Source organism: Xenopus tropicalis, chromosome 4, assembly GCF_000004195.4.
Source record: "Xenopus tropicalis strain Nigerian chromosome 4, UCB_Xtro_10.0, whole genome shotgun sequence".
Lineage (NCBI taxonomy): Eukaryota > Metazoa > Chordata > Amphibia > Anura > Pipidae > Xenopus > Xenopus tropicalis.
Window position 1 is genome coordinate 6,594,499 of NC_030680.2, and position 25,133 is coordinate 6,619,631.

General features: G+C 45.1%; 1 protein-coding gene across 9 annotated transcripts in view; it reads left to right on the forward strand.

Annotated features, from left to right (window-relative positions):
• The window catches only part of tead1 (TEA domain family member 1 (SV40 transcriptional enhancer factor)), a 111,760-nt gene extending 87,062 nt beyond the window's left edge, over nucleotides 1–24,698 (forward strand). For 3 of the 9 annotated variants that reach the window (XM_031900407.1, XM_031900411.1, XM_031900410.1), the window contains 9 exons: nucleotides 4,615–4,626; nucleotides 5,707–5,841; nucleotides 6,375–6,421; nucleotides 7,260–7,321; nucleotides 8,953–9,095; nucleotides 14,471–14,644; nucleotides 20,972–21,112; nucleotides 22,196–22,348; nucleotides 23,736–24,698. In XM_031900407.1, coding sequence (XP_031756267.1) covers nucleotides 4,615–4,626; nucleotides 5,707–5,841; nucleotides 6,375–6,421; nucleotides 7,260–7,321; nucleotides 8,953–9,095; nucleotides 14,471–14,644; nucleotides 20,972–21,112; nucleotides 22,196–22,348; nucleotides 23,736–23,849 — 981 coding nt within the window. In that variant the 3' untranslated portion in view covers nucleotides 23,850–24,698. The remainder of the gene's footprint in view (nucleotides 1–4,614; nucleotides 4,627–5,706; nucleotides 5,842–6,374; nucleotides 6,422–7,259; nucleotides 7,322–8,952; nucleotides 9,096–14,470; nucleotides 14,645–20,971; nucleotides 21,113–22,195; nucleotides 22,349–23,735) is intronic. The other 6 variants (XM_031900408.1, XM_031900413.1, XM_031900412.1 and 3 more) reach the window with 3 other exon arrangements.
• The last annotated feature ends 435 nt before the right edge of the window (nucleotides 24,699–25,133 follow it).

Below are 25,133 nucleotides of genomic sequence, written 5' to 3' on the forward strand. Positions count from 1 at the left end.
AAGTACAGGTACTGTTTTATTATTACAGAGAAAAGGGAATCATTTAACCATGAAATAAACCCAATAGGGCTGTTCTGCCCCAATAAGGGGTAATTATATCTTAGTTGGGATCAAGTACAGGTACTGTTTTATTATTACAGAGAAAAGGGAATCATTTAACCATGAAATAAACCCAATAGGGCTGTTCTGCCCCAATAAGGGGTAATTATATCTTAGTTGGTATCAAATACAATGTACAGTTTTATTACTACAGAGAAAAAGGACATACATTTTAAAAATCAGAATTATTTGATTAAAATGGAGTCAGGCTTTCCGTTATTCGGAGCTTTCTGTATAACGGGTTTCCGAATAACGGATCCCATACCTGTACTTGAAAACCAATTAGGCAAACATTTCATTTTGGGGTGACTTCCCCTTTAACGGAGATTTACCCTGATCTGATATTTATATATTTTTTTATTTTATTTTTTTGTCCTGATCAAAAATGTAAGTATTATAGCCATTTGGATTCTGATATTGTGCCCTTATTTCTAGCTTTCATCATTGTATTTTTTTTTTAATATAAAATATAAAACAATACACAGGCATGGGATCTGGTATCCAAAATGCTTGAGACCCGGTGGTTTCCTGATACTGGGTCTTTCCCTAATTTGGAGCACTGTGCCTTCCAGCTACTATAACAATAAGTATAATAATAAAACATAGGACTGCTTAGCTCTCAATGGGGATTTATGCAGCTTTGTTATCCATCACCATCTTTAACCTGAAGGTTTTTGTTTTATTTCTGACTTATTGGCATATTATTTTGTCAGCAGTCTGTGCTTTTTGTCGTCCCCCCCCCCTAATAATACCCCCCTCCCTCTCTGCCCCAATTCTATTAACCCTTTCACTGCCTGAGGCCTCTTGCAGTCGATGGTTTTAGGAAAAGCTTGGCTGTCGGAACATTAACTGCACGTCGTTGCCGGGGGTCGCTGTGGCCTGTGGCCCTCACTTCCGAGGGCGACATTCTGACCAATGACTGGAAGGGGCCACAGGGTACAGGTCTCCGCCGCCCCGTGTAGCGGCAAGCATGTGTACCCGCATACAGGCATGACTTATGGGTGGCTGGCTTATTATACAGGCTGCGTTGGCACAACAAACGAGTAAGGAGGGTACTACAATTTTTCATCCACACTTAACCACTTTGCTGTAAAGAGTCTTTTTTTTTTTTTTCCTTTCTAGCATTACTCTTTTTAAACCTTGCGGAATACGTTGGGTCGCTGCTCTTCCTTTTTAACCCTTTAGCTACCTGGTGGCTTTTTGCATGTTGCACAGCAGAGCTATACACGCATTAAAGAGCTGGGATGAACTCCCCAAATACACGGGGCAAGTTCATTTAAGGTCATTTCTTATTTTAGCCCCTTCTCTCCCCCCCCCCCCCAATCCCATCCAAACAAGCGGGCGCACAACCCCATCCCAATGTATTTATTATTCTCACGTCGATGGGACGAGACGGTCAATGCAACTGCTGAAAGTGTTTTATGACTAGCGATGTGCAAAATTGATATTATATGAAAACCCATCACAAAGTCTTAATTATAACCCTATTTTTTTCTTCTGAAGCAAATGGGTAAGGGCTGTGAAAAAAACAAAAAACCCCTTTCCCTTTGATGTGAATGGAGTTGTAACACAATGAGAGAGAGATTAATTACTGCTCATTAGGCTGCAAGTTGGAACAAATCTGCATCTACATTCTTTTCTTAGCTTTAACCATTACCCGGATAAAATCGCTTTTGTTTGCCAATACTGCCCTTCATCAACTACATACTCAATCTTTAAAAAGAATATCAATTTTTTTTTAATTACATTTTTTTTTTTTTTTTCAATTTGTGAAGCGGCAGTTACGATGCCCCAGTGAGCGTCCCTGCCGCTGTATAATTGCCCCCGATCCCTGGCTTGTTAGGTTAAAGACTATTGCCCTATTTTCCTAGACTTTAAACATTAATCCTCTTTTATGTGATAATTACATACTTGATTAGAATTCTGTTCCCAAGGGGCTGTTCCAAGTCTGACTACAAATTAGCGACTATCCCTGTCTCTGTACAGGTTTGCATCTGCTTCTTCATTTCAGTATTGTTAAGGTGGCCTCCTTTCATGTTACTGGGGGGGCTTGTTAGCTCCGCCAAGTGCTACAAAAATAACGTTGCTGGTAAAATAGTCATTTTTTTAAGATTGGCAAAAAATGTAAGTTATAAAACAATGTTTTTTTTTTAATTTTTTTATTTTTAATCTTTAAAAAAAAAAAAAAAAAAATATATATATATATATATATATACATACACAGGTATTGAACCCCTTATCCAAAAACCATCTCTCATAGACCCCATTTTAATCAAATAATTCACATTTTAAAAAATGATTTCCTTTTTCTCTGTAATAATAAAACAGTACCTGTACTTGATCCCAACTAAGATATAATTACCCCTTATTGGGGGCAGAACAGCCCTATTGGGTTTATTTCATGGTTAAATGATTCCCTTTTCTCTGTAATAATAAAACAGTACCTGTACTTGATCCCAACTAAGATATAATTACCCCTTATTGGGGGTAGAACAGCCCTATTGGGTTTATTTAATGGTTAAATGATTCCCTTTTCTCTGTAATAATAATAAAACAGTACCTGTACTTGATCCCAACTAAGATATAATTACCCCTTATTGGGGCAGAACAGTCCTATTGGGTTTATTTCATGGTTAAATGATTCCCTTTTCTCTGTAATAATAAAACAGTACCTGTACTTGATCCCAACTAAGATATAATTACCCCTTATTGGGGGCAGAACAGCCCTATTGGGTTTATTTAATGGTTAAATGATTCCCTTTTCTCTGTAATAATAATAAAACAGTACCTGTACTTGATCCCAACTAAGATATAATTACCCCTTATTGGGGCAGAACAGCCCTATTGGGTTTATTTAATGGTTAAATGATTCCCTTTTCTCTGTAATAATAATAAAACAGTACCTGTACTTGATCCCAACTAAGATATAATTACCCCTTATTGGGGCAGAACAGCCCTATTGGGTTTATTTCATGGTTAAATGATTCCCTTTTCTCTGTAATAATAAAACAGTACCTGTACTTGATCCCAACTAAGATATAATTACCCCTTATTGGGGGCAGAACAGCCCTATTGGGTTTATGATTTTTAGTAGACTTAAGTTATGGAGATCCAAGTTAAGGAAAGATCCCTTATCCAGAAAACCCCTGGTCCCAGGCATTCTGGATAACAGGTGCCATACCTGTGTGTGTGTGTGTGTGTGTATGTATATATATATACATATCTATATATATACATATATCTATATATATATACATAAATTATATATATATATTAAAACTAATAACTGTAATTCTACACAGCATAAATTCATATCGGTGGCAGTGCAGTCCTGTGAATTTCTTATTCAATATTTTTATCAATGTTAAGGCACAATGCTCCCAATTAAGACCCCCCCCCCTTGTCCGGAAAACCCAAGGGTTCCAGATTCCACGTCCGTATTTGTTATTAAATATGATAATAAGCAGCAGAGGTATTAAGAAACTGTTTTCCAGCTAAATATTTGTACTGCTCCCTGACCAATTGTCATTAGGTTTGTCTGTTAACTCTTTGTGATGTGGTATAACTCTATGTAGCTAAGGGTTCTCTAAATGTGTAACTGGTTTTTGTGTTTTTATTTTTTTTGGCGCGGATGATATAAAAACCAGTCGGCAAATGATCAGGTTTTAATAACCGCCTTCCAAATATCACTGTTAATTAGCCATGAAAAATCCCAATAGAATGAAATAATATCACTAGAGCAATTTGATATATTTGTCATCAATATAACTGCATATTTACTAGTTCACAATAGTATATTGTACATTGAATAGTATATACAGGTAAACTAATTACATAATAATGGGTTAAAAAGACAAGAGCTACTGATTGGCTGTTGCTGTGTTAGTCACAGGAAGCCAATCTCTTGCATGATACATTTATTTCTTAGGCCAATAGCCCTTAGTGAACACTTGTTCTTCTTTGTCTTTGCTCCTTAGAGACAAATTTGGCCCTATATATATATATTTATATTTTATATATATATATATATATATATATATATATATATATATTCTATTCCCATAAAAACATGATCTGTGCTAAATAAGCCCCCTGTTAAAGGAGAAGTAAAACCTTAATAAAGTAAAGTGCTGTATTTTATATACTGAATTTACAATACCAGCCCAGAGGCCCATCTTCTGATCTTGTTAGGCCATCTTTAGTGTGTCAGTGGCACTGCACGTGCTCAGTGGGCAGATCTTTATCTGAGCTGATACAGAAGCTTAATTCTCCCTTGAGTGTCAGTTCCTCAGCCAGCTTATTGCTCAGCTAGAAGTCCATGTAAGTAGCCGTTTGCCAATGTAGAGGGCTGTGGAATTTAAGCCCCAAGACCCGTTTCCCAGTTTGGCCAATTCATACAAACGATACCCTGACCGTACACTGCTGGTTTTTATATTTTTAGCGAATACGTGTCTTATCCCCCCTCCTGTCGGTTATTACGCAAACCTTCTAATGCACCATTTATATTGTATCTAGGTGACAAACATGGTAAGTTATTGAACGGCCCCCACCGTGTCCGACTGTCTCTATTGCTTGGCACAGTGTTTGGCCGCCGGCTTGTGTCTGTATATTCTGCTTGCTCTCTTTCCTTCTCCACCCTGTATAAAGCATTGGCAAGATCATTGCTATAACTCAGCGTTGACGGGCACTCGCTGACCATTGGCCAAGCTAAAGAGCAAAAGCGTGCATGCCTCGCCAACACGTCTCTCTACATGCCTGAATTATCAGCCTGCTATGGAGGGCTTCCCTCCGTGCCCCATCATGCACCGGCATTTCCACATACACCGTGTATCCATCTCTAACGGCTCGTCTTGTCTTGGCTGAATAATCCCTATGCCCGAGCTGCCCTAGTGTTTCATTGGTTATTAAAGCAGAGGTCACAGTGTAATGAAATAATACCCACGGAGAGGGACATTCAGCTAAAGGGGTGCTATTATCAATAGTTACCCTACTTTCTAACCCCAACTGTAGTATGAATCAGGTCACATTGCTGGCTAACTAGGCTACTCACGACTGGGCTGGCAGTTATATGGCCACTATATGGGGCAAAACCTGTGCCCATTGGGTAAGAACCACCATTGGGTGGCCCCCTACCAACACGCTTCCAAGGGCCCCTGTGTGGTCCAGCTCTTAGCCCAAAGGTGCAGCTAATAAAGGGAGCCTGCCCAGTAGTATCAATGGTTCTCCAGTGTTTAATGTTTCAAAAAGACAATTAGTACCCCCCTCTATCCTTCAGCACAGTTGCCCAACTGGCGTAACCAACAACCATAACCAATATCAGGCGTAAAATTCTTTACCTGATTATAAATGTTGCATTATGGGTAAAAAAGGCCAATTTTTTTTTGGTTTTTAATATCATATCTGTAGTTGGCCTTAGTGGAGCAATGAGAAACCATCTCCAGGCTACAGGGAGTTGGCGTTTGGGACTCCCACGTCCCTCGTTTAGTTGCATGCTAGCTTTACTACGTTTTGCCAATGGCTTCTCGTGTTTAATACCCACGCTCAGAGCCGCCCCACTCCCCTGCCGCACTGCCCTCAGTAACTGCACGCAAACTGTTATGTTTAAAGGATCAGACAGCAAAGGACAAAGCACTGCAACACATGGCGGCCATGTCGTCTGCTCAGATCGTGTCGGCTACTGCAATTCACAACAAGCTGGGCCTGCCCGGAATCCCCCGGCCTGCCTTCCCTGCTGCTCCCGGGGTAAGTCTGCTCTCAGGGGCTCTTAGGGTGAAGACACACTGAGCTACTTAAACTCCCCTGCCATAGACAATACTGAGAATTGCCTCTGCTAAAACACACGTAGAGACAATTATCAGTAAACGATCAGCATTGTCTGTTTTAGTAGCGGTGACAAGTAGCTGCTACTAGTAGCTCTGTGTGTCTTCACCCTTAAAGGAGAAGTGTCTTCTTTTTTTCTTAATGGTGGGGGGACCTGGTTTATGGTCTCAGTGAAGCTTAAAGATGGGGTGCCAGATGCATTAAATGGGCAGGGGAATGGGTGGGAGTAGTGGGAAGCAGCCGTAACCATATCAACATCCTTTGGGGTCTGACTGGTCAGTGTAAAGTTATAATCAACCTTTAGTATTAATCCCCTTGGGTTCGGGGTGGGGTAGAAATGGGGGGGGTGACCCCTGCAATACCAAAGGAAGGAATAATAATACATTTAGGGGGGGGGGGGGGTGTATGTACGGTTATTTTATCCTGCTAACGATGACTTCACTTTCTGTCCTCAGTACTGGCCAGGAATGATCCAGACAGGTCAACCTGGTTCTTCCCAAGAGTAAGTATAACCCTCATCTTTGTTTACATAAAGGGGATATAAACCCTGCTGCACTGCTCAGCCAAACGTTACTCAGTTGTTGCTGGACTACAAATCCCAAAAAAATGTAACATATAATGAAGGGTGAGGCATGCTGGGAGCTGTAGTCCAGCAACATCAGGGTTGTATTCTTAAAGCAATATTGCACAATAAAACTTTTCCCCAAGTCTCCACAGCCAGCGACTGCTTTAAAATGCAAAAGAATCCTCCAATGAGAATCTGTATAAATCCGGCTCCATGTTCTCTGTTCCTGCAATTGGAGTTGGGAGCAATAAGCACAGTTTCCCAGCACTGAACAAGTCTGTCCCTTTATCCCCATGTCTGATTCCTGTGCCATATAATGATGGGAAAATGCCATAATTATCTCTATATGTAAGGTACCAGCAAGGGGCCCGACACAGTGCTGGGAATCAGCATTCTCATTGGTCAATTCTGCATTTATAATGAAGTTTTTGTTCAGTAGAATTCTCATTGGTGAATTTTATTGTATCTATAATTATGTTTTTCAGCAACTTCTGTATAAAACTAAGGGGCACAGGGGGACAGTGTTGCCCCTATATATACATATATAGAGAGAGAGAAATATATATATATAGATAGATAGATAGAGATATATATATATGTTACTCTTTGCCCACAAAGCCTTGTTCCCTTTGGGCAACTAAGGCGTTGCTGCTTTGAATCAGAGCGTCTGTTTATTTTCTTGTTCATGAACTCCTCTTTAGAACACCATTATCCGCTGAATGCTTATTTGCATCTGGAAATGTGATATTGATATTAACTCTGTTTTCATTTCTAGTGTGAAGCCCTTTGCTCAGCAAGCCTATCCCATTCAGCCCAGCGCCACCGCACCTATTCCAGGTAATGCCTCTATTATATACACGTCGCTCAGTCATTTAAACTTGTAGTATGTTATAGAATATCCTATTTCTAGCCACTTTGCAGTTGGTCTTCATTATTTATTTCTTATAGTGTCTGAATTATTTGCCTTCCTCTTCTGTCTTTTATCAGCTTTCAAATGGGGGGTCACTGACCCCGGCAGCCAAAAAAATCTATTGCTCTGGGAGGCTCCAGTTATATTGCTATTGTTACTTTATATTACTCCTATTCATATTCCAGTTTCTTGTTCAAATCACTGCCTGGTTACTAGGGTAAATAATACCCTAGCAACCAGATAGATGCTGAACAAAAAGCTAAAAATCTGAAAAACTACAAAAATATTAAGAATGAAGACCAATTGCAAACTGTCTCAGAACATCACTGTCTACATCATTCTAAAAGTTGAAGGTGAACTAACCCTTTAGCACCCAACCACCCACTCAATGACCTGCAGGCACTAATCTGCCCTGGATTTTGCCCGGCACTGATGTCACTATAAACAGGAAATTTTATTTTATTTTTTTAAATATTTTACTAAGAATAATAGCCTGCACCTTGACCTGAGTGCCCAAGCAGGGTGCCATGGGTGCTGCATATTCTGTGCCACGCTGTCTGCAAACATGGCCGCCGGCAGGCATGGCGGTGGTTTTCTAGACACAATAGTTTTTCCTTTCGAGTGCAGACATTTCAAGAAACACTTTAAATTCCTTGTGATTTTCCCCTGAGAGCCGGGGCACAGGTGCGCTGCTGAGAAGCTCTAATTGTACCCCCGGGGAGGCGCTCTGCTGTGCAGAAAAATAAGCCGATACCCACGTAGAAGTTGTATTTCATTCTGTTTCCTAGATATGTGCAACATTTGTGGGGGGGGGGGGGTATCAATACTTATATAAATAAATAGAGTGTAAAGAGCCCCACACAACACAGAAACCCCTAATATACCCAACACTGTATGAATAAATACCATGTTTATATGCTGAAATCCAGCTGCAAAACAGTTCTTCTCTTTTTGCATCATTTGAAATCCTGGCAGGGGAGGAGGGACTAAAACACTGATGTTACAAATTGGAACAACTTCTCCACAGCTTACAGACAGCACTCAGGAACTACATAACCCACAATGCATTGCACTGGGATGTTCCTGCCTGTTGTAATATACTACTGAGATTTTGGAAGAGATATAATAGGGTGATAGTCAGTGCTCCTCCACAAGTCACTGGGGCTCATTTATAGAAACTGGGCAAATTTAATCTGGGCAGTAACCCATGGCAGCCAATGAGATGTTTGTTTTTTCATTGTTAAAGTTTCATTCTCCAGCTGGGTAAAAAAAAAAAAGGCCAGTCACTGATTGGTTGCTATGGGTTACTACCCATTGACTTTAGTGGTAATTGCTGTAACCGTACGGGTACACCTGCGGGTCAGCCAGTTACAGCTCGGACGTAACTCGTTAACCGTTTCTGAGCACTAATCGTCTGACGCATTCAGAATAGAATATTATACGTTTATTTATAGGAAAATGACTGATTTGAGATGGTTATATTGTATATTTAAAGCCATATAATGACTGTTTTTTAAGAATGACTTGATGCTCAGACTTGGTTTTCTGTTAAACGCAGGCACATATTCTGTTTCAGGGTTCGAACCTGCCCCCCCTCCAGCCTCCTCTGTTCCAGCGTGGCAAGGCCGCTCCATCGGCACAACCAAACTGCGACTGGTGGAATTCTCAGCGTTTTTAGAACAGCAGCGGGACCCCGACGCAGTAAGTGCCCCTACAGCCTAACCAACTGCCCTCCAAATAATAATATATGAGTTTCTTGTATATAATAGAAAATGTTGTAATATTATCAGGTTTGTCTGGTAAACAGGCTGTGATTTGGGGTGAGTGCTTATTTGTGCCCTGGGTACCCCGGGAACTATAGCGGGGTGACTGTTACCCCAATGTTTCTATATATCTGTAACCTTGTTATGGGCTAAGGGGGCCCAGCCTGAAGGCCAGTTAGGGGGGGATTTGGGGTGAGTGCTTATTTGTGCCCTGGGTACCCCTGGAACTATAGCAGGGTGACTGTTACCCAAATGTTTCTATATATCTGTAACCTTGTTATGGGCTAAGGGGGCCCAGCCTGAAGGCCAGTTAGGGGGGGATTTGGGGTAAGTGCTTATTTGTGCCCTGGGTACCCCTGGAACTATAGCGGGGTGACTGTTACCCCAATGTTTCTATATATCTGTAACCTTGTTATGGGCTAAGGGGGCCCAGCCTGAAGGCCAGTTAGGGGGGGTTTGGGGTGAGTGCTTATTTGTGCCCTGGGTACCCCTGGAACTATAGCAGGGTGACTGTTAGCCCATAACAAGGTTACAGATATATAGAAACATTGGGGTAACAGTCACCCCGCTATAGTTCCAGGGGTACCCAGGGCACAAATAAGCACTCACCCCAAATCCCCCCCTAACTGGCCTTCAGGCTGGGCCCCCTTAGCCCATAACAAGGTTACAGATATATAGAAACATTGGGGTAAGGGGGCCCAGCCTGAAGGCCAGTTAGGGGGGATTTGGGTGAGTGCTTATTTGTGCCCTGGGTACGCCTGGAACTATAGCAGGGGTGACTGTTACCCCAATGTTTATATATATCTGTAACCTTGTTATGGGCTAAGGGGGCCCAGCCTGAAGGCCAGTTAGGGGGGGATTTGGGGTGAGTGCTTATTTGTGCCCTGGGTACCCCTGGAACTATAGCAGGGTGACTGTTACCCCAATGTTTCTATATATTTGTAACCTTGTTAAAAGTGGCTACTTGTTACAGTAGAACTATATCTCTCAGTACACGGCTGGTATCCATAAAGCTCTAGCAGGTGCTTGTCATTCAGACAATTTTGTCCTTCGGGGCAGAAGAAGCCCAGTGTGTATGGGGGAACACATTTCCCGGGCACCTGTCTGTTTGGCAGTGTACAAGGGCAGCTGCACTATGATTTAGGATTCTCAAGGTATGTAAGGCTCTGGACGGCATATAGAATATCACATTCCGGGAGATTCCTCAGCGCTCTGCTCATCTTCTGCTCACACGATTATTGTTGGTAACGGCTTTTGTATGGGGCCATTTTTGCCCAGGAATAAGAAGCCTGTAGGCAGTTAGCAGCTTAGGAGCCAAGATAAATATGTTATTTAGCATTATTAGGCAGTGATTGTTGGACTTTATGACATACATATGACCTACATGATTTAATTAAATCATCCATACCTGTTATAAATGGATTTCAAAATCTGAGCTGTCAATCATATATTGCCTGCCCCGCCTCTAGCTCTGATTTTTAATTACAATTACTTTCACTTCTCATTTAGCACTTCCTAGATGGCAATTGCATGAGATTTGGGGGTGATACAAAGCTTTGCCTTAATAACAGTACCCACAGAATAGTGCCGGCCTGCTGGCAGTGATTTACCTGTTGTAAATGGATTTAAAATCTGAGCTGTCAATCATATATTGCCTGCCACGCCTCTAGCTCAGATTTTTAATTACAATTACTTTCACTCTCCATTCAGCACTTCCTAGATGGCAATTGCATGAGATTTGGGGGTTATACAAAGCTTTGCCTTAATAACAGTGCCCACAAAATAGTGCCGGCCTGCTGGCTGTTTTTTACCAGGTATAAATTACTTTCACTTTCCATTCAGCACTTCCTAGATGGCAATTGCATGAGATTTGGGGGTGATACAAAGCTTTGCCTTAATAACAGAGCCCACAAAATGGTGCCGGCCTGCTGGCAGTGATTTACCTGTTATAAAGGGATTTAAAAATCTGAGCTGTCAATCATATATTGCCTGCCCCGCCTCTATGCCTTCGGCATAGAGACGGGGCAGTCAATATATGATTGACCACTCAGATTTTTAATTACAATTACTTTCACTTTCCATTCAGCACTTCCTAGATGGCAAATGTATAAGATTTTTGGGTGATACAAAGCTTTCCTTAATAACAGTGATTACAAAATGGCGCCGGCCTGCTGGCTGTGACTGTAAATTCCAAGACTAAAGGGGAACAAAAATGAAATCATTTATACATTGTAAGTAAAGTTTATTTTGCTCAACTAACAGGATAGACAAGGATTTGGAATTAGTTTTTAGGGTGACAGGTCCCCTTTAAGCAGTGTAGGGGGTGCCCCATACAGCCCCTGGAGGGACCCCGGCTTCGGGCCTCCCTTAGGTCACCGCCAGGCAAGTCTGCAGGGAACTATTTTAATGGGCTGAACTCAGGCAGAGCTATTTCTGGGAGTGGGATTAGTCACATGCGAGGGGATATCGGACACTCTCTTTGCTTCTTATTCAGGGTCACAGATGTGCCGAATCCCGACATGCCATCCTTACATGCCCCGTTCCATGGGCTGCCACAGTAATGCCATGTATGGTATGCGGGCATCGCAGGACGAAGGCCTTCTTAACTCTATAATATCTGCAGCTTGGCACTTATGCCTAAACATCCACAGCCAATCAGAACAGGGATTATACGACTCACAGCCAATCAGAGCTATAGAATCAGTACAGGTATAGGAGCCGTTATCCAGAATGCTCGGGACCAAGGGTATTCCGAATAAGGGGTCTTTCTGTAATTCGGAACTCCATACCTTAAGTCTACTAAAAAAATCATTTAACCATGAAATAAACCCAATAGGGCTGTTCTGCCCCCAATAAGGGGTAATTATATCTTAGTTGGGATCAAGTACAGGTACTGTTTTATTATTACAGAGAAAAGGGAATCATTTAACCATTAAATAAACCCAATAGGGCTGTTCTGCCCCCAATAAGGGGTAATTATATCTTAGTTGGGATCAAGTACAGGTACTGTTTTATTATTACAGAGAAAAGGGAATCATTTAACCATTAAATAAACCCAATAGGGCTGTTCTGCCCCAATAAGGGGTAATTATATCTTAGTTGGGATCAAGTACAGGTACTGTTTTATTATTACAGAGAAAAGGGAATCATTTAACCATTAAATAAACCCAATAGGGCTGTTCTGCCCCCAATAAGGGGTAATTATATCTTAGTTGGGATCAAGTACAGGTACTGTTTTATTATTGCAGAGAAAAGGGAATCATTTAACCATTGAATAAACCCAATAGGGCTGTTCTGCCCCAATAAGGGGTAATTATATCTTAGTTGGGATCAAGTACAGGTACTGTTTTATTATTGCAGAGAAAAAGGAAATCCATTTTAAAAATCTGAATTACTTGATTAAAATGGAGTCTATGGGTGACAGAATTTCCGTAATTCGGATCTTTCTGGATAACGGGTTTCCGGATAATGGATCCCATACCTGTACTACAAAATTTCCAAAAGGGGAGAATAAGGGGAACCTAACCGTACGTGCAATTCTGTGCCGGGCTATAGGAATGCCAGCTGGGGGCCCTGACTGGCACAGAGGATGATGGATGAAGGGCCCGCCCTTGTGACAGTTAAAAATAAATACAAATGTAAGTGAATCAAATACACCTGCCCGCCCCCCCCCCCCCCCCCCCTTACTGGAGGCTTAAGGGGCTGCATCTATCATCGGGGGCAGGTGGTCTTAAAAATAAATGTTCAGCTCATCAGACCCCGTGCCCAAGGCCTTTCCCTTATGGTCACCTCCTCCCATAATATTTCATGGGAAGACCACCAGTACTTTGTAGCCTTAAAGGGGCGGTTCACCTTTTATTTTTTAAATTTTAGTGTATTATAGAATGCCCTATTCCTAGCAACTTTGCAGTTGGTCGTCATTATTTGCCACTTTCCAGCTTTCAAATGGGGGTCACTGACCCCGGCAGCCAAAGACTATTGCTCTGTGAGGCTCCAGTTTTATTGTTATTGTTACTTTTTATTCCTTATCTTTCTGTCCAGGCCCTTCTGCTATTCATATTCCCATCTCTTTTTTAAGCCACTGCCTGGTTACTAGGGTAAAAAAAGACCCTAGCAACCAGATAGCTGCTAAAATACCAAATGGAGATCTGCTGAATACAAAGTTAAATAACTGGAAACCCATAATAAATAAAAAATGGAGACCAATTGCTAATTGTCTTGGAATGTCTACAACATATTAGAAGTTCATTTAAATGTGAACTACCCCTTAGGATGTAGAGAGTATTATTCTGAGACGATTTGCAATTGGTCTTCATTTATTATTATTGGTAGTTCTTTTTAATTAATTCTGTTTTTGTTCAGCAGCTCTCTAGTTTGGAGTTTCAGGAGCTATCCAGTTGCTAGGGTCCAAATGACCTTAGCAACCGGGCACTGGTTCAAATGAGAGGCTGGGATATCAATAGCAGAGGGCCTTAATATAAAGATTAGTAATAAAAAGTTGTACAATAACATTGTAGAATTATAGAAGAAGTGTGAAGAAGAGTGAGAAGAAGAAAGCAAATAATTCAAAAACTATAAAAAAAAAAAAAAAAGAAAAAATGAAGACCAATTGAAAAGTTGCTTAGAACTGGCCGTACTAAATGTTTACTTTAAAAGGATTTACTGTGCATTGTCAGGGCACCGTCGTGCCTCCATCATGCTGCCAGGGTTGCTTTTTGGGTTGGGGCATATGTTCTTGGGCCCCTGTTTTCCTAGGGGGGGCCCCTTAGCCAGAAACTAACCTCGGCCAAGTTAAATGTGGATACGTCATCACTGCTATTTTCTGATCTCCAGGATCTATGACTTGCGGCCCTCCAGCTGTTCAGCTGCAACATTAGGCGTCTAATGTCGTGGTACTGAGTGTTGTAGTTGCACAACAGCCGTAGGGCACCCTCTCCTCTGGGTACTTCCTGCTTTGGAATATGCCCTACTGCCAGGCCTCTGCAAGGTCACACACAGCTAGACGTGTCATTGGCTCGTCTGTCACTTGTCACGGGGGCCACGCTTTCCATCAGTGCCTTATGCCAGTTCTCTTGCTCCTCTCCTGTAACACTGAGTCTCGCTCAGCCCTATAGGGGGCGCCATGATTTCATTTTTATTGATTACCTTGTATCCAATAGGCTCATTTACAACACTGCTGCCTGGAAACGTTTGTTAGCGTAAGAGTAACGGCACTTGGGGCGATTGGGATCATTATGTCGTTCCCCCGGGTTGGGGGGGTCCGGTTATTTCAGTTCTGCTGACGCTGTGCCGCTTTCTCTCTCTCTCTCACAGTACAACAAACACCTCTTTGTGCACATTGGACAAGCAAATCATTCTTACAGCGACCCGCTGCTCGAATCGGTCGACATTCGCCAAATCTACGACAAGTTTCCCGAGAAGAAGGGGGGACTGAAGGAACTGTTCGGGAAGGGGCCCCAAAATGCGTTTTTCTTAGTCAAGTTCTGGGTAAGTCAATGAACCTCAGTGAGTCTGTGTGATGGGATTGGTGTTGGGGCTCTCGGGCCAGTGCTGCAATATTCTTGCCTTTTGATGCCAATTATCGGGGGGTTTTTCCTCAGTCTGGGTCTGTGGCCCCAAGAGATTCAAAGATTCAATTCATGATTTTCAAAGGGGGCGGGGCTTGTAGCTTAGGTGTCAACCTGGCATCACTAAGTTAATTTAGAGAAACTGGGTAAAATGGAAAAAATATTTCTAATATAGTTAGTTAGGCAAAAGTGAGATCTATAAAGGCTGGAGTGGGCAGATGTCTAACATAATAGCCAGAACACTACTTCCTGCTTTCAGCTCTCAACTCTTAGTAACCAAGCAATGACTTAATGGGGGCCACATACAGGGTCGGACTGGGCCGGCAGGACACCTGTAAAAAAAACCAATGGGCTCTGCCGGCCCAGAACCGATCCCTGCTGGGTGCTCCGGGGCCTGCAGGTTCCCCCCTCCCGAAGCACCTAAGTATGCGTGCTTGGGTGTGCAGGGGAAGGGCAACCACAGCAGGTGGGGTTGGTAGCCCCCGTGGGCCCTGCACCCCCCTCCAGTCCGACCCTGACCACATGGGACATAACTATTCAGTTAGTTTGTGAGCACGCAGGTCAGATTCAATAGCAAACTAACTGACAGTTATGTCCCATATGGCCCCCCTCAAGTCCCTGATTGGTTACTGACTGCTAACAACTAAAGCAGGAAGTGGTGTTCTGGCTATTATGTTAGACATCTGCCCACTCCAGCATTTATAGATGACATTTTTGCCCGACTAACTTTATTGAAAACATTTTGTATTTGGCGCAGTCTGTCTGTTTTACCCAGTTTCATTTCTACACTGAACTGTTCCTTTCCAATCGGCAAACCAGAGAGCACTTATTTATCAAGCACCTGCATAGAAACAATTCCTTGGCAACTAATGGCTGTTTTATATGAGAGAGGTTATATTTATACTTACATATTACATTCTGTATAGAGACATCGGTGGCATTGCCCCTCCTATGTAACAACTAAACCCATTATATTCTGCGCAGCTTATACATAATCACGTGCCCTATTGCCCTATTTCAGCTTTAATGGCTGCCCCCGTGGCCGACACAGCAGCTTAGTTATATAAACTATAGTAGTGTTACTGAACAAACGCGCAGGGCAGGGTAACAGCACATTATATTTAAATGGGTATAAAACACTTACTTGTTTTAGTGTCACTGGTCCTTTAGAAATAGCTAAAAAAGTGTCATTTATCCATTTTTTTTTTTTCATTTGTTTTATTCTGCAGCGCCATCTAGTGGTTTTTTTAAATCACACTTAGCTTTATACAATAGTGGTTGTATTGTGGCTTCCCTACTGGATCCCAACTTCTGCATACATTTCTCTTTGTGGAAAGAACATGCTCTGATATATAAAAGCCTTGACATTTTAATTCAAGGGGAATATAGCTATTTTTGTAATATAGTATTTTCTCACAGTAGTGTAAGCAGCAGTCCTGTCCTGCTTTATGGCTGAGATTCTAGCTATCTGTATAACAGAGCATTCTGTCACAGTGGCACAGATCCTATCTGATCCCCCCATTGTAAGCAGCAGTCCTGCCCTGCTTTATGGCTGAGATTCTAGCTATCTGTATAACAGAGCATTCTGTCACAGTGGCACAGATCCTATCTGATCCCCCCATTGTAAGCAGCAGTCCTGCCCTGCTTTATGGCTGAGATTCTAGCTATCTGTATAACAGAGCATTCTGTCACAGTGGGAGAGCTGTTCTTTTCTGGGCAATGGCAGATCATTAGAAATGAAGCCCCTTCATGTTACAGCTACTAATAATGAGGGGTGAATATGTTCTTTATTGTTTAGTGAGGGAGGCCGCCGAGCCGGTGTATATCTGTAACTCCTCAGAAGCTGCTATTGGGGGGGGGGTGGTTGGATTCTATAATGAGATGCCTGTGTGTGTTTTTGGTAGGAATTTGAATTGCAAACAGCAGTAGAAAGTGCCGGCACTAGCAATCAGGACGAGCCGCGGAGCCGTTTGATGTGGTGCTTATTTATGAAATTGAAATTGGACAAGGATCCCATTGAATGAATGATTGCGTATGCAGACTGGGGGGGGGGGGATAATTAGCAGCAATATACTGGCTTTATTCATAGAGATGCTAGAAAGGTGCTGCCATTGAAGAAGAAAGAATCTTGTCAGGCTCAGGTGCGTAGAAAATAGGGGCATTTAGATTCCTTTTTGTATTATGATTGGATAATAGACAACAAAATAATGCGGCTCCCTACAGAATAGCCTTTGAGTTAATTAAAGGGGAAACGGCCATTCATATGTAAAGCTGCAAACACGTGGGGGGGGGTGGTATTGGGCAGGAACACACAGCTCTATGATCAGAGCGTTGCTGGGGCTCTGCAGCTCCCAGCAACCCCACGCGCTTGTATGTCTATGGCACGTGCCGCATTGTAACCCCCTGCCGCCACCTTCTCTCCTTCGGCTACTTTCTCTCAAAGTAGACCAACTGCAGGCAGAGAAAGGGGCACTGACATCCCTCTGATAGCACAGCGGTGATAGGAATGAGTTGTTGGCCACAATACAGGTATGGGATCCGTTTTCTGGAAACCCTTTATCCAGAAAGCTCTGAATTACAGAAAGTCTGTCTCCCATAGACTCCATTTTAATCAAATAATTCAGACTTTTAAAATTGATTTCCTTTTTCTCTGTAGTAATAAAACAGTACCTGTACTTGATCCCAACTAAGATATAATTACCCCTTATTGGGGCAGAACAGCCCTATTGGGTTTATTTAATGGTTAAATGATTCCCTTTTCTCTATAATAATAAAACAGTACCTGTACTTGATCCCAACTAAGATATAATTACCCCTTATTGGGGCAGAACAGCCCTATTGGGTTTATTTAATGGTTAAATGATTCCCTTTTCTCTATAATAATAAAACAGTACCTGTACTTGATCCCAACTAAGATATAATTACCCCTTATTGGGGCAGAACAGCCCTATTGGGTTTATTTAATGGTTAAATGATTCCCTTTTCTCTGTAATAATAAAACAGTATCTGTACTTGATCCCAACTAAGATATAATTACCCCTTATTGGGGCAGAACAGCCCTATTGGGTTTATTTCATGGTTAAATGATTCCCTTTTCTCTGTAATAATAAAACAGTACCTGTACTTGATCCCAACTAAGATATAATTACCCCTTATTGGGGGCAGAACAGCCCTATTGGGTTTTATTGTTTTTTTTAGTAGACTTAAGGTATGGAGATCCAAATTACAGAAAGACCCCTTATCCGGAATACTCTTGGTCCCGAGCATTCTGGATAACGGGTCCTATACCTGTATAGCATTTTATAGCACCCGTTGCCTTTAGTGGGGGAAAATAAACACTGGAAGCTTTGCAGCAGTGCCGTCAGGGCCAGATGGGGCTGTCGGAGAGCCCCTTCTAAGTTCCCATTGCTTCGGGGGAAGGACAGGGTTAAACCCTTCGGTGTAGGTCTGCCTTGGGTGGTACCCCCTGGCTTGGGTGTCATTCAGACCTGGGGGCATGAATGGGTTCTAGGTGCCACCTGTGCCTCTGTATTGTGGGAAGGACAATGTGCAGGGTACTGCAGGCCGGCAGCTCCCACGCCGCGCAAAGAACAGAAATTACCGGACAATTTTCTTTCAGTGCGAATTTTGCTTTTTGAACGTTTCTTCTTTTCTTTAAATCCCATCATTATTTTTAAAAGGACAAAAAGAAGAAAATATTGAATTTCTCAGACTTTGGCCGGAGGGGGGGGGCTGCTATCTGTTATTCCTCCTTTGCCTGTTCCAATTGTGATTATCACCCGATTCTTCCTGCGCTCGGCGGGTTTCCGGCCGCGTGTTTTCTCGCTGCCGCGGGATCGATACGCCTCGGGCACGGAAGAATCTGACACATTTTAAGTGGTGTTCCATTTCCCCGCGTGTGATTGTCCGGCAGCAATTTCCGCACCTGGTTAGGGAAAGAAAGGGCAGACGCACCTCGGTGCAATTTCAGGTAATGACGAGGAGGCGTAATTGGGCCGTAGGGGAGGCTTCTAGCAGGACGCCCTCCGGTTCTACCAGCCCACACTGATTCTGCTCTCCCCCTGGGCTTTACTGGCACATTTACTGCGCTTGATTGGCCACTGCATGTGAGGAATCATTGTCCCAGGGACAAAAGCCCGAGCCGCTTGTGCTCCCAGTTGGTGTATTTAGTGCTGTTATTGATGAACAACTTGCACTTTATTCTCAGAGGAGGAAATGGAAAGTCCCTCTGATGCTAAAAGACATTGCTGCTGGCCGTACTTACCTTCAGGGTGGTCAGCTGGGTCATGGATAGGGTTACATAGGAACGTACGTACGTCCATCACGTGGATAAGGCTGTTGTGGGTCAACGCAAGAAAAAATGTGGGTTGCGGATCCAGATCACAGGTTGTGGGCCACAGGTCCAGGTCATAGGTTGTGGGCCACAGGTCCAGGTTGTAGGTTGTGTGCCACAGGTCCAGGTTGTAGGTTGTGGGCCACAGGTCCAGGTCACAGGTTGTGGGCCACAGGTCCAGGTCACAGGTTGTGGGCCACAGGTCCAGGTTGTAGGTTGTGGGCCACAGGTCCAGGTTGTAGGTTGTGGGCCACAGGTCCAGGTCACAGGTTGTGGGCCACAGGTCCAGGTCACAGGTTGTGGGCGACAGGTCCAGGTTGTAGGTTGTGGGCCACAGGTCCAGGTTGTAGGTTGTGGGCCACAGGTCCAGGTTGTAGGTTGTGGGCCACAGGTCCAGGTTGTAGGTTGTGGGCCACAGGTCCAGGTTGTAGGTTGTGGGCCACAGGTCCAGGTCACAGGTTGTGGGCCACAGGTCCAGGTCACAGGTTGTGGGCCACAGGTCCAGGTTGCATATTGTGGGGCACTGGTCCAGGTTGTGAGCCACAGGTCCAGGTTGTAGGTTGTGGGCCACAGGTCCAGGTTGCATATTGTGGGGCACTGGTCCAGGTTGTGAGCCACAGGTCCAGGTTGCATATTGTGGGGCACTGGTCCAGGTTGTTGGTCTGGGTTGCAGGTTGTGGGTCACAGGTCTGGGTTGCAGGCCGCCGGTCTGGGTCGCAGGTCTGGGTCGCAGGTTGTGGGCCGCAGGTCTGGGTCGCAGGTTGTGGGCCGCAGGTCTGGGTCGCAGGTTGTGGGGCCGCCAGGTTGGGTCGCAGGTCTGGGTCGCAGGTTGTGAGGCAGGTCTGGGTCGCAGGTTGTGGGGCGCAGGTTTGTCAGTTTGGGTACGCAGGCAGGTCGGCAGGTTGTGGACGGGTCTGGGTCGCAGGTTGTGGGTCGCAGGTCTGGGTCGCAGGTTGTGGGACGCCGGTCTGGGTCGCAGGTTGTGGGCCGCCAGTCTGGGTTGCAGGTTGTGGGCCGCCGGTCTGGGTTGCAGGTTGTGGGACGCAGGTCTGGGTCGCAGGTCTGGGTTGCAGGTTGTGGGACGCAGGTCTGGGTCGCAGGTCTGGGTTGCAGGTTGTGGGACGCAGGTCTGGGTTGCAGGTCTGGGTTGCAGGTTGTGGGACGCAGGTCTGGGTCGCAGGTCTGGGTTGCAGGTCTGGGTTGCAGGTCTGGGTTGCAGGTCTGGGTTGCAGGTTGTGGGATGCAGGTCTGGGTTGCAGGTTGTGGGACGCAGGTCTGGGTTGCAGGTCTGGGTTGCAGGTCTGGGTTGCAGGTCTGGGTTGCAGGTTGTGGGACGCAGGGTGTGGGTCGCAGGTCTGGGTTGCAGGGTGTGGGGCGCAGGTCCAGTCTAGGTCTCAAAAATTGGTTCCGTGCAGGACTCTACCATACACTGGGCAGCTCATTATACAAATATGGACTGTTTGGCTCCGACCCAGAGATACAGGTTGAAGAATCCCATGTATCCCCATGGATTGCTATTTCCCTGCGGTCTATTGGTGTCTTAAGTCACATGAGTGCTGGGACACCAACGGGAATATACATCCCTGATGTTGGGGGGGGGGGGGGTTATCAGCAGTCGCAATGCTTTCAGTTTATTGCCTCTTAATTTCCCTCCTGCTTTGTTGTGTTTTTGGGGGGCTCTAGGGCCAAACAATGGAATTAGTTACCGATCTCTCGAGCCTATAGATCATTTACTGTATAATTATAACCCCTGCCATAAAGCAAGACAGTTCTGCTGCCATTAATGTCAGAAAGGAAACAGACGGTAACACAAGCGCCAGGAAATACATTCCCCCCTGCAAGGACATTAGAATTGGCTAATCCTTTCTCTTCTCTCCCCTGTCCTGTTCCTTCTCATCTGCCCCTTTGCCGTAGGCCGACTTAAACTGCAATATTCAGGATGACACCGGGGCGTTTTATGGCGTCACGAGTCAGTACGAGAGTTCGGAAAACATGACGATAACCTGTTCTACTAAAGTCTGCTCGTTTGGGAAACAAGTCGTGGAGAAAGTAGAGGTACGAGCCTTTAGGATAAAGCACAATTCAGCAGGAACAGCCCCCTAAGTTTGCTCATAGCCTGTACAGAGAGATACCATAAAACTATGGCAGCATAGGGATTCCCCTGTACTAAGCACAATTCAGCAGGAACAGCCCCCTAAGTTTGCCCATAGCCTGTACAGAGAGATACCATAAAACTATGGCACATAGGGATTCCCCTGTACTAAGCACAATTCAGCAGGAACAGCCCCCTAAGTTTGCCCATAGCCTGTACAGAGAGATACCATAAAACTATGGCACATAGGGATTCCCCTGTACTAAGCACAATTCAGCAGGAACAGCCCCCTAAGTTTGCCCATAGCCTGTACAGAGAGATACCATAAAACTATGGCACATAGGGATTCCCCTGTACTAAGCACAATTCAGCAGGAACAGCCCCCTAAGTTTGCCCATAGCCTGTACAGAGAGATACCATAAAACTATGGCACATAGGGATTCCCCTGTACTAAGCACAATTCAGCAGGAACAGCCCCCTAAGTTTGCCCATAGCCTGTACAGAGAGATACCATAAAACTATGGCACATAGGGATTCCCCTGTACTAAGCACAATTCAGCAGGAACAGCCCCCTAAGTTTGCCCATAGCCTGTACAGAGAGATACCATAAAACTATGGCACATAGGGATTCCCCTGTACTAAGCACAATTCAGCAGGAACAGCCCCCTAAGTTTGCTCATAGTCTGTACAGAGAGATACCATAAAACTATGGCACATAGGGATTCCCCTGTACTAAGCACAATTCAGCAGGAACAGCCCCCTAAGTTTGCCCATAGCCTGTACAGAGAGATACCATAAAACTATGGCACATAGGGATTCCCCTGTACTAAGCACAATTCAGCAGGAACAGCCCCCTAAGTTTGCTCATAGCCTGTACAGAGAGATACCATAAAACTATGGCACATAGGGATTCCCCTGTACTAAGCACAATTCAGCAGGAACAGCCCCCTAAGTTTGCCCATTGCCTGCACAGAGAGATACCATAGAGATAGGGATTCCCCTGTACGTTTGCTGTATGTGTAACCCCTGGTGCTTCCCCCCTGCAGACAGAATACGCAAGGTTTGAGAATGGCCGATTTGTATATAGGATAAACCGCTCCCCGATGTGCGAATATATGATAAACTTTATCCACAAGCTGAAGCACTTACCGGAGAAGTACATGATGAACAGCGTGTTGGAAAACTTCACTATTTTATTGGTAAGGAGACTCGGGGAGTTGTGATTATCTGATCTATAAATACCCCGTGGGAGCCATTGCCCTCTATGTGTCCCATCCTCACATTCCCTTCCTGCCCTGCTGTCCCACTCATGGCTGCAGCTGTTCCTGCACGCCACAAAGCATTCTGGGAGGGCTGCAAGTTGGCCAGTCCTATTTATGATAGTGATGCCCTGCACATCTGCTGGAAGTCCATTCCTGAACCTGACCCCCTCCCATGCAAACTAGCTATACTGTGCACCCCGCAGGGGCTCCTGGGTGTCGGGGGGGCCAGGACCATGGGGTCTGCTGTAGTGATGTGCAAGTGGGTTCGGGCCAGCAACACAACATCAAAAGCAGGTCACAGGCGGGTGTGGGTCGAGCCCTTCTGCCTCCCTCCCCACCTGTGACCCAGCTGGGCCCCACTTTCGGGTCTGGCGGTGTCTATTTATTTGTGCGTGCCTGCCCCCTCAGTGATGTCATAGGCGGGGCAGGTTCGGGTCTATAAATAGACATGAAGCTGTGGGCCGGGTGCGGTTGGAGAAGGGGCGGGTTAGGGTCGGGTGCGGTTGGAGAAGGGGCGGGTTAGGGTCGGGTGCGGTTGGAGAAGGGGCGGGTTAGGGTCGGGTGCGGTTGGAGAAGGGGCGGGTTAGGGTCGGGTGCGGTTGGAGAAGGGGCGGGTTAGGGTCGGGTGCGGTTGGAGAAGGGGCGGGTTAGGGTCGGGTGCGGTTGGAGAAGGGGCGGGTTAGGGCCGGGTGCGGTTGGAGAAGGGGCGGGTTAGGGCCGGGTGCGGTTGGAGAAGGGGCGGGTTAGGGTCGGGTGCGGTTGGAGAAGGGGCGGGTTAGGGTCGGGTGCGGTTGGAGAAGGGGCGGGTTAGGGTCGGGTGCGGTTGGAGAAGGGGCGGGTTAGGGTCGGGTGCGGTTGGAGAAAGGGCGGGTTAGGGTCGGGTGCGGTTGGGGAAGGGGCGGGTTAAGGTGGGGTGCGGTTGGAGAAGGGGCGGGTTAGGGTCGGGTGCGGTTGGGGAAGGGGCGGGTTAAGGTGGGGTGCGGTTGCAGAAGGGGCGGGTTAGGGTGGGGTGCGGTTGGAGAAGGGCCGGGTTAGGGTGGGGTTGGAGAAGGAGCGGGTTGGAGAAGGGGCGGGTTAGGGTGGGGTGCGGGTTGGAGAAGGGGCGGGTTAGGGTGGGGTTGGAGAAGGAGTGGGTTAGGGTGGGGTTGGAGAAGGGGCGGGTTAGGGTGGGGTGTGGGTTGGAGAAGGGGCGCGTTAGGGTGGGGTTGGAGAAGGAGCGGGTTAGGGTGGCACAGTGCGTTGCGGGGGGTGAGTGAGATGGGGCAGTTCGTGTCGGGCCCCCCTGTTGCGCCTGTAGCTCTGACTGACGTGACTCTTTCTGCAGGTGGTTACAAACAGAGACACACAGGAGACGCTGCTCTGCATGGCGTGTGTATTCGAGGTGTCAAACAGCGAGCACGGCGCGCAGCATCACATCTACCGGCTGGTGAAAGAATGAGCCCCCCCCCCGCGGCCGCCCCCACCCACCTACACACTACAGAAACCTGCGCAATGGAAACAGACTTAACCTCAACACCCAGCGGCGGTGCCTCTGTCTCACCCAGCAAGTTTCAGTCAAGTCTTTTGTTTTTTCATTCTGTTTATATCTCATTGGTAGCTGTGAAACGGTAACGCTCGGAGAGACTTTTATTTCTTTAAAAAAAACACAAACAATCGAAAAAAAAAAATGTTGACACACTGCAAAGACCCGCTGAGCCTTGCAGAGCAAACGCACAGCCACGCGTTTCACGCCGACGCCGGGCAGAACCCTACTCTAGGGGGCGACGGAGAGAGAGGAAAAAAAACAAAAACGAAAAAAAAAAATCAGAGTTTTTTTCATTTGAAAAAAATTCAGCCTTTTTAAACTTAAAAAAAAACAAAAATTTGCTTGGACAATTCAAGCGGGAGAGAAATGGGATGAATGTAAGGGAGGCGCTGGGGAAATGCTTCTACTACCTGAGGGGGGGCACAGTGTCGTTCTCTAAATTATTTTGAAAAGAGAAAAGAAAAAAAAAATTCTTGTAAAAAAGAAACACCAAAAAGGAAAATGTTTAAATATATTGTGTGGGAGGAGCATGACGCTTAGCGGGGTTCCTCTATAGGCCAGATCATCATTAGAAACCGCAGCCCTGGGGGCGGAGCTTTCGCAGTCATAGAAACCAGTTGTACTGTACCGGCGCCGACTCTTAGCTTTTATTTGCAATAAATCCTGTTTTTATTTTTTTTAAACATTTTATGAACCCCCCCAACAGATTGGAGTGAAATCACCGGCAGAAATCAGAGACAGTTTGCAATTGGTCTTCATTTTTTATTATTTGTAGTTTTTTTCAGTTATTTTACTGTTTGTTCAGCAGCTCTGCCGTTTGGAGTTTGAGCTGGTTGCTAGGGTCCAAATTACCTTAGTGACCAGGGAGTGGTTTGACTGAGAGACTGGTATATGAATAGGGGAGGGGCTAATTAGAAAAACAAGTTACAAAAAGTAACAATAACAATAAAACTGGAGCCTCACAGAGCAATAGGTTTTGGCTGCCGGGGTCAGTGACCCCCATTTGAAAGCTGCAAGGATGTAGAAGAAGGCAAATAGATACAAAAACTAAAAGAAATAAATAATGAAGACCAATTGAAAAGTTGCTTAGAATTAGATTTTTGGGTTTACATCCCATATATATATATATATAATAACTTGCAAACACTGTATCATGCATATACAGGTATGGGACTCGTTATTCGGAAACCCATTATC